The following is an 8,496-nucleotide window of genomic DNA, read 5'->3' as shown; positions in this document are numbered from 1 at the left end:
TACGGTGCTTATGTGTGGCTATCCTAGTCACACAAATTTTGTCTCTCTACCTAATTTTTAAATTGATTAATTTAGTATTTAAATTAACTAGACCAGTGATAAAAAATTAAATTAAATTAAAACATACGAGAACCGTAGACTTGTCCAACTAACTGAGCGTCATTAACATGATGTAGCTGGAGCCATTGTTGGAATCGCTCCCAAGCCCATAGTTGCAAAAGTATGAGAGGGCCCAGCTATCTCTCGAACCTCAGGTCTTGTTGCTTTGCTAGTTGTCTATAACAACCATACCAAGCATGCTCACCCCATGAATACCGCCCCGCATCATGGAGGTATACTAACAGTGGCAGAAACAATCAAGTGAACAAAATGACTTGATTTATTTGAAACAGACTCCACCATTATTTTTGTAGTATATATGCTCGCGCATATCTTTATGATGGTTTCCTCGTCTGCATCATCTGTGAACTCATGAAATTGTGTTCCTAACCATATTAAACTTAACCTCAATCCTTTTAATCTTGTCGGCAGGTGGATCGCACTGAGGTAACAGTTGACAAACTTCTAACTAGTCATCGTATATCACTCCGGTGACCGGCTCACCATTAACAGGTAACTCCAACAACACTTCTTAGTATTGTAGAGTGATAGTGCACTCTCCAACAGACATAATAGAATGTATGCGTCTCGGGCCTCCATCTCTCGACCAAGGCTGTGATCAATGCCAGTCCAACTGAATTAATCCTGCCTCTCGACGTCTGCAGATATTTCTTCAGTAGTACGATCTCGCCATATAAGTATGATCGATGAATGGACTTATCGTACAAAACATCGGGATCAACAGGTCCTGGGTTTATCTTGAGCTCCAATGCATTCCTTATTTATGCTCTTCTTTTCTCGAAATAGTTCACGCATTTGAAGAATGTTATCTGAGCAAGAGCATTTATAGGCAACATTCGAGCTCCTTTGAGGACTCCATTTATGCACTTTGATAGATTTGTCATCATCCACCCATATCTGAATCCCTCATCATGTGCAAGTCCATTGCTCTAAACTAATGTTGTCAAACAGACTTAGTCAGCTCCGATTTATTCCTTTGATATCTTCAATTGCTTTGTTGAACTTTTGAATTTGAAACTGACACTCGACACAATAAACATAAACTGACACCCGAAAAGTTCACATTATCACAACGAGATGGATTTGACAGAACCAGCTACTCGACAACGATGTGGATTTTGTAACCAATTAGGACATAATCGAATGAAGTGTCATTCGTTACTAAGACGGACTCCAGATAGTTAGGGATTGAATAATAAATAATTTTTTTATATATATTTCATTCTATTGTATATTCAATTTTTTATTTATTAATATCGTATATTCAATTTTTATAATAATCTATTGTATATTCAATTTTTTATAATCAATAAAGTTTACATTATAATAATCTAATATATTCAATTTATAGTATAATAATCTAATATGTTCAATTTATTCAATTTATTGTCTAATGATTATTCAATTATAATATAATAATCTAATTTATTCAATTTGTTGTCTAATGATTATTCAATTATAGTATAATAATCTAATATATTCAATTTGTTGTCTAATGATTATTCAATTATAGTATAATAATCTAATACATTCAATTTATTGCTAATGATTATTCAGTTATAGTATAATAATCTAATATATTCAATTTATTGTCTAATGATTATTCAATTATAGTATGATTATTAGCTATTTTTTCTCTTCTTTTATATATATTTCTATGGAAAGTTCAAAATAAAGTGAAAACTCTCGCTCTCTCCTAAGATCTCGCTCTCTCCTAAGATCCTGCTCTCTCACTCTCGCTCTCTCAGAATCGCTTCTCTCCTAAGCTCTCGCTCTCTCGCTTTCTCTGTTATTGTTGTTATTTTTCCATTAATGATTACCAGCTTTCATTTTCTTCTGGAACAATCACAAACACTTTTGATTATGGATCTACTTTTTGTTCGTAGACAAAGCTAATTCGGAATTGTCTTTCATTCTAAGGCATAACTTGTATGCGCTTCATATTCGCCTGGAGTTCGCTCCCAAAAATATAGCCATCCCCACCCCTCACGTCAATCCCACAAGCCTCCGTCTAATTCGAAATGATAACAAAATGCATAAGTTGTTAGAAGCAGGTCGAGTACACAGATACGTATAGTATACCATCTCATTACTTTATTTCCTCTATGAGGGAAAAGAAAAGTAATAAACCTGCAATCTCGAGGGTGGATGTGTGTCGAAACTTCAACCTTTGATAACCTAAGCGATTCGTGAGATTTCCCTTGTCGAGGGTTGAAGTTTCGGCTTATGTATTGTTTTCCAAGTTTTTCTTTGTTCGTCGAGTTCTCAACGTTCGACCTCCACATTAGTCGAGTTCTCAACGTTCGACCTCTAGCCTCGAATTCCCAAAACAACAATATTTCTCTAATAAGTTTCAAAACAACAATATTTCTCTAATAAGTTTTGAAAATAACAATATTAATATTAAAGGTCCGTTGAGAAGAACCAATATAAACAAAGACTAAAAACTGAAAACTTATTGTAAAGAAATGGTAAGAAAAGAAGCAAAATATTTAAGAACTAAAAATTATTATGAATATTATAATAATAAATAGATGTTCATTGCTTAGTGTCCCAAAAGACATGTGTCACCCTTCATGTTGTCCATGTACCTTGTAATTATTCATGCTGGTATCAATGTAAGTCCATATCTTACAAATCACATACTTTCATACAAATTGAAGAAAATGGAGAAATTTGAGAATTTTCTCATTTTTTATTTTGATATTTTGTTTTATTTTATTTATTCATATAACATGTTTTATATATTTTAATATTTATTTATTTGATTGTTATATTATATTTATTTTAATATTATATTTTATTACTATCCGCATTTTCGTTGTACTCCTCAAATTCACAACAAAATCAAATAACCATTAAACGATACTTTATTTATTGAATTTTAGTTTGTAACAATATAGTTTGAATATTTTAAAGGTTAAAAACAGTTTTTGTCCTTGAACTTTCATAGAAATAGTAATTTAGTTAATGAACTTTGATTTGTAACGATTTAGTTCATATACTTTCAAATTTGTAAGTTTTTTAATTTTGACATACAATAATTTAGTTCATATACTTTCAAATTTGTATCAGTTTACTCATATATTTTCAAAATTATAACAATTTAGTCTATTGTGAAAAATCTCATCAACTATTGTGAAAAATCTCATCAAACTTAATTGTCAATTTTGTTAAAGTTCGAGTACTAAATTGACTTAATCTTTATAATTTATCAACAAACTTGACATTAAATAAAGCAAATTATCAATGTACAAGTGAATGAATTCATTAAATCTTAATAGTAATTTTCACGAAATAAATTAAGAGTCTGTTTAGATTGACTTGAGAAAAAAATGTTTTTCAAAAACTCATTTTTATTTAAACACTTTTGATAAAAATCGATTAAAATACACTTAAAAAGTTATTTTGAATAGTTGTCATATACTCCAATTTTCTTTCAAAATGATTTATTTTTTGAATTAAACACTTCAAAATGTATTCAGACACACCCTAAATTAGTAGTAATCATACATTAGAAAGACTAGATTGATTATATTAAAGTTCAAAGACTAAATTGTTATAGATTTTAAATTACAAGAACTAAATCGTTACAAACTAAAATTTAATGACTAAATTAATACTTCCATGAGAGTTAAGGGACTGAAAGCGGTTTTTAATCCACTCTAAAATTTGTAAAAATTAAAACTCTATTATGAAAAAAATTATTAAGATTTAATGAAATGTCTTATCTTCATAAATATCGATAAACTGATCAAGACTAGACAGTTTATAAACAACAAAATCATCATTGCATGATACAAATCGATAGTTAATTTTGATTATAAAAATCATGGTATAGATTAAGTAGATGTTTGGGGCAAAGAGTGAAATTGTGAACTCCTTACTTCACGATATAAAAGAGTTATTAAAACATAAAACCGATGTTTTAGTCATGAGATCCACAAACTCCTTGAACCAAACAGAAAGTGTAGTGGAGTTGCACTCCCCCAATTTCTACTCTCCAACTCTTTGGAAAACACCTACTAGTTACAAATTCCAAAGTACAATTTAATATGGAAACTGGAAGACTAAGACCTTATTTGGTAACCATTTGGATTTTTATTTTTGACATTTCGGCCTATAAACACTCTTCTATCTCTAAATCTCCTGCTTTGTTATCTATTTTTATCAATATTTTCAAAAGTGAAGCAAAAATTTAAAAAACTAAGGTCCTGTTTGGTAACTATTTTGTTTTTTTGTTTTTTTTTGTTTTGTTTTCGAAAATCAAGCTTATGGATACTTTTTTCACCTCCAAATTTCTTTAGTTGTTATCTACTTTTCACCAATTGTTTAAAAAACCAAACTAAATTTTGAGAACTAAAAAAAAACATTTCAAAAAATTGTTTTTGTTTTTTTGAATCTTGCTAAGAATTCAATCATTGTAATTAAGAAAGATGCAAATCATTGTAAAAAATGTGCATGAAATATGCTTAACTTTAAGAAGCAAGAACAAAAAAACCCAAATGGTTAGCAAACGGGATCTAATAAAAAATAGTTTTTAAAACTTGCTTTTGTTTATACTTAAAATATAAATTATACGAAATAAGTCAAAAAAATAAATAAAATAAAATAAATATAAGATAAGATAAGTTTTACTCTAGTTTGTTTGGGATCAAGAAAAATTCACATATTAATCAATTATAAACTTTAGATCAAATCCCCTATTATTATAGCTCCATGTAAGATAACTAAAACTTCTGGTTCATTCTCCATTAAAGAGTTGACTTTAACATCAAAGTATTTTTTTCATTATTTTATAGGTCCTCTTTCCAAACTTATAAATATACTTTTGTTGTCACGGTCAAAATTTTGTCATTAACAAATCTAAAATATTAGTTTGGTCAATAGGAAAAAAAAAAAAGAAAGTAATTTAAAAACCAAAATCCACATCCACAGAGGAAAGGGGAAGAATTGAAGCAAAAGGAGAAGGCACCCACGCAAAAACCACCTTCACTAAACTCCAATTTCTTCTTCACTCAAAGCCACCAACTGCCACCTTCGTCTACGTGTTCCTCCTTCTCACCACTTTCTTCTTTTTTCTTTTTTCTTCTTATAATTAAATCAATAATAATAATAAAAAATCTCCCCCACCCCTAAAAATAAATAAAAATAAAATTGAAAAAATCGAAAAAGATCTCCCTTCCATTTCCCACTTTCCTCTTCCTTCCTCCCATCTCTCATTCCCCCCCTCTCTCTCTTCAATCACTCCCTCAACCATGGTTCCCATCGTCCTCACCCAACTCGCCACCGGCCTCAGCGTCCTCGCCGGCGCCGTCCTCGTCAAGTCCGTCATGGACCACAAGCCCATGGCCGGCTCCTTCCCCCGCTGCCCTTCCTGCAACGGCACCGGCCGCGTCCCCTGCCTCTGCTCCCGCTGGTCCGACGGCGACATCGGCTGCCGTACCTGCTCTGGCTCTGGCCGTATGTTCTGCAGCAGCTGTGGCGGCTCCGGCACTGGCCGCCCTATCCCCGCTCAAATCTCCGTCCGCCGATCCAATTATCCTTCATCTTCTTCCTGATTCGCGTTCTCACTACTCTAATATTTCCTTATCTCCATCATTAATTAATAGGGCACAAAAAAGGGGAAAAAAAAAAAAAAAACTCTGTAATTGGGAGTTCTTGAAATTGAGGCGTTTCACTCAATTCAGATTCGTATAGAAATCGATACTTCTCTTTATACTAATTTTTATAATTCTTTGTTTATTATCCTTTTCTCTGATTCTGATTTTTTCTTTTACTTCATTTGATTTGTCGATTGTGGTTTTAATTGCAAGCTGCATTTCGGCCGATTCAGATAAGCGAGTTCATATATAAGTCGGATTAAGTGAAGCTGTTTAGTGTAATATTTGGTGCTATGAATTGAATTAGAGTTTTAATTATCGAATCCAATGAATCTGTGGTTTGTGGAGAGGAGATTATGCTGCGATTTTTTTTCTGCAATAATAATAATAATAATGAAATAAAAGAATTGGAGGAAGGAAGTGTTGAACAAGTTGCAGATAAAAAATTATGAGTCAATTCTTTTGTTTTTGTGTGTATGAAAATTTCCAATTACATATTTTTTTATTACTATTTTTATGTATATAATCAGTTGGCTGTGATACCATATCATTGACTCTGTTTGATTCTATTTTTATGTTAAATTATTTTTGTTTGATCACAGATTTCCTGATTTTAAATCTGGGTTGAAACAGTAATAACCTAACCACATGCTTCTTTTTTCCCCCACACAAGAATATATATTATATTTTTTAAAAAAATTTCCTATATTTTTTTTAAATAATTATTTGAGTGACACAAAGATAAATATATCTCGACAATACCTAAATCTTTTTTCAATTGAAATGCAAAAAGATGGATGAAGACTCTTAATACTTCTAAAAATACAATAATGTTGTTATTTAACTTTCATTACATTTTATACTTAACAACAGAAAAAAGGCTTTAAGATTTTTAAATTATGAATAGAAATGAAAGTATCATTTTTCCTCCACGATTAGGTTATACTAATTAAGTTATTATTAATGTAGATAAATTTTATTATATTGCATAATTAAGAACGGTTATTCTTTTTGACATAAATATTAAAAATTGAGACAGTCTCAAATATGGCAATCGGGCTAAAATATTAACCTATGTAATATAATAAAAAAAATATAAATAGTTATATTTGATTTTTTAAATGCTATTATACATATTTAGTTATTATTTCTAAAAATGGTATCCACTACAATTACTCTTAAAAATTACTACCACACATTGATTCTATGTTATGTAATAATGAACTAATTGATTAAAAAAACTATAATGGCTAATGAGTGTACGTTCAGTTAACTAAATTGAAAAGAAAAAAAAAATTATTTCAAAATATTGATGAAAATGGAAAACAGGTGTATAGACATAGATAAAATAATTTATTTGGGGACAAATTGCAAAAAAAAAAAAAGAAAGAAACCATCAATATGGTAGTAGTTGCAAATTATAAACTCAAATTTTTAATGATAAGAATTGAGTACTCAAATTTAAACGAGCGTTAAAATTGGACTATCAAATTTATAATAGTTGTAATATTTAATCTTCAAATTATAAAAATTGAATTCAAGCTTATACAATTATTACAATTTCTATAATTATGAAAGTTGTTCGATTTTACTATTGTATAAGTTTGAGGACTCAATTAGGAGTGTACATAGGTTGGATTGAGAATATTTTTTGGGCTAACCTGAAAAATCGGTGTAACATCCCGAATTTCAGAAAAATTTAAGTTAATTATCTAAAATCATTGAGTTCAAATTTCTCTTTCATTTGGAAAATTGGGGTCAAATTGAAATAATTGAAAAACTTTTATTGATTAAATTGAATTTAATTCATTATATATTCGAACGGATTATTTTGAAAATATTGAATTTTGCTTCCCTTTGATTTTTGATTTTAGGGCCAACTTAAAAAAAAATTAAGAGATAATTAATTTCATGTAGTTTAATTGATTTAAATATTTGGAATGATTTAATTTGTATCAAATTTTTATGTCCTTTAATTTTGATTTTTGAAGCCTAAATTAAGATAATTTGAAAAGTTAATTGATTTATAAATTTAATAAAATCCTTGGAGATATTGTGATAAAATATTTTATTTATATTTTTAAAATTGAAAAAAAAAAAAGAATTGAGATTTTTTTTTCTAAATCAAATGAGAGTGAAAAGAGGTCAAAAATTGGGGAGAAAACAATTCGATTTTTCAGCGACAGCTTCCATAAAATTGTCGATTTCTTAAGTTTTAACCGTTGGATCGTGCTCAAATTTGGTCAGTATGTTCGAGACATATAGAATTTTATTTTGAATGGTTGGATCGTTGTTTGAAGCTATGGTTTATTCGTAATGGCTGTTAAATAAAATCTGTAAAACTAGAAATTCTCCTTCTCTACCATTCTCGCAAACCCTCCTCATGCAAAACCCTCGCTACCAGCCGCTAGCCTAAATAATTTATGCCATCCGACGGCAACATCCGCTGCCTATCTATAGTATCCACGAGCCGATGCGCCATCAGCCGCCACTTGCCCGATCTTTGCCGGAATCTTGAGAAAAACCTTGGTAAGACTTATTTTCCTGGGAGGTGAAATTCACCCATTTGATTTTGGGTTAAATTAGTAACCTATCTTTGGTGTGAAACTTAAGATTCAATATTTGGAAGTTTTGAGGCATTGACCATCAAACTAGAGACCATTTTGTTTTGCAGAAAATTAGTAAAGATCGGTAAGTTGTTGGTTGGTTATTCTTTTGGATTGAGAGTAATAGTGGAAAAATTAAGTTATTGATTGTGGATTTAATTCTTGAC

General features: G+C 30.2%; 1 protein-coding gene across 1 annotated transcript; it reads left to right on the top strand.

Annotated features, from left to right (window-relative positions):
- The first annotated feature begins 5,256 nt into the window (after nucleotides 1-5,256).
- LOC120081711 lies at nucleotides 5,257-5,865 on the top strand. Its single transcript, XM_039036802.1, has one exon. The coding sequence runs from the start codon at nucleotides 5,379-5,381 to the stop codon at nucleotides 5,679-5,681; it is 303 nt and encodes a 100-aa protein (XP_038892730.1). The 5' UTR covers nucleotides 5,257-5,378; the 3' UTR covers nucleotides 5,682-5,865.
- The last annotated feature ends 2,631 nt before the right edge of the window (nucleotides 5,866-8,496 follow it).

Source organism: Benincasa hispida, chromosome 7, assembly GCF_009727055.1.
Source record: "Benincasa hispida cultivar B227 chromosome 7, ASM972705v1, whole genome shotgun sequence".
In the NCBI taxonomy this organism is placed as follows: Eukaryota; Viridiplantae; Streptophyta; class Magnoliopsida; order Cucurbitales; family Cucurbitaceae; genus Benincasa; species Benincasa hispida.
Note: the sequence above shows the minus strand (reverse complement) of the source record. Positions and strands in the feature narration are given on the sequence as shown.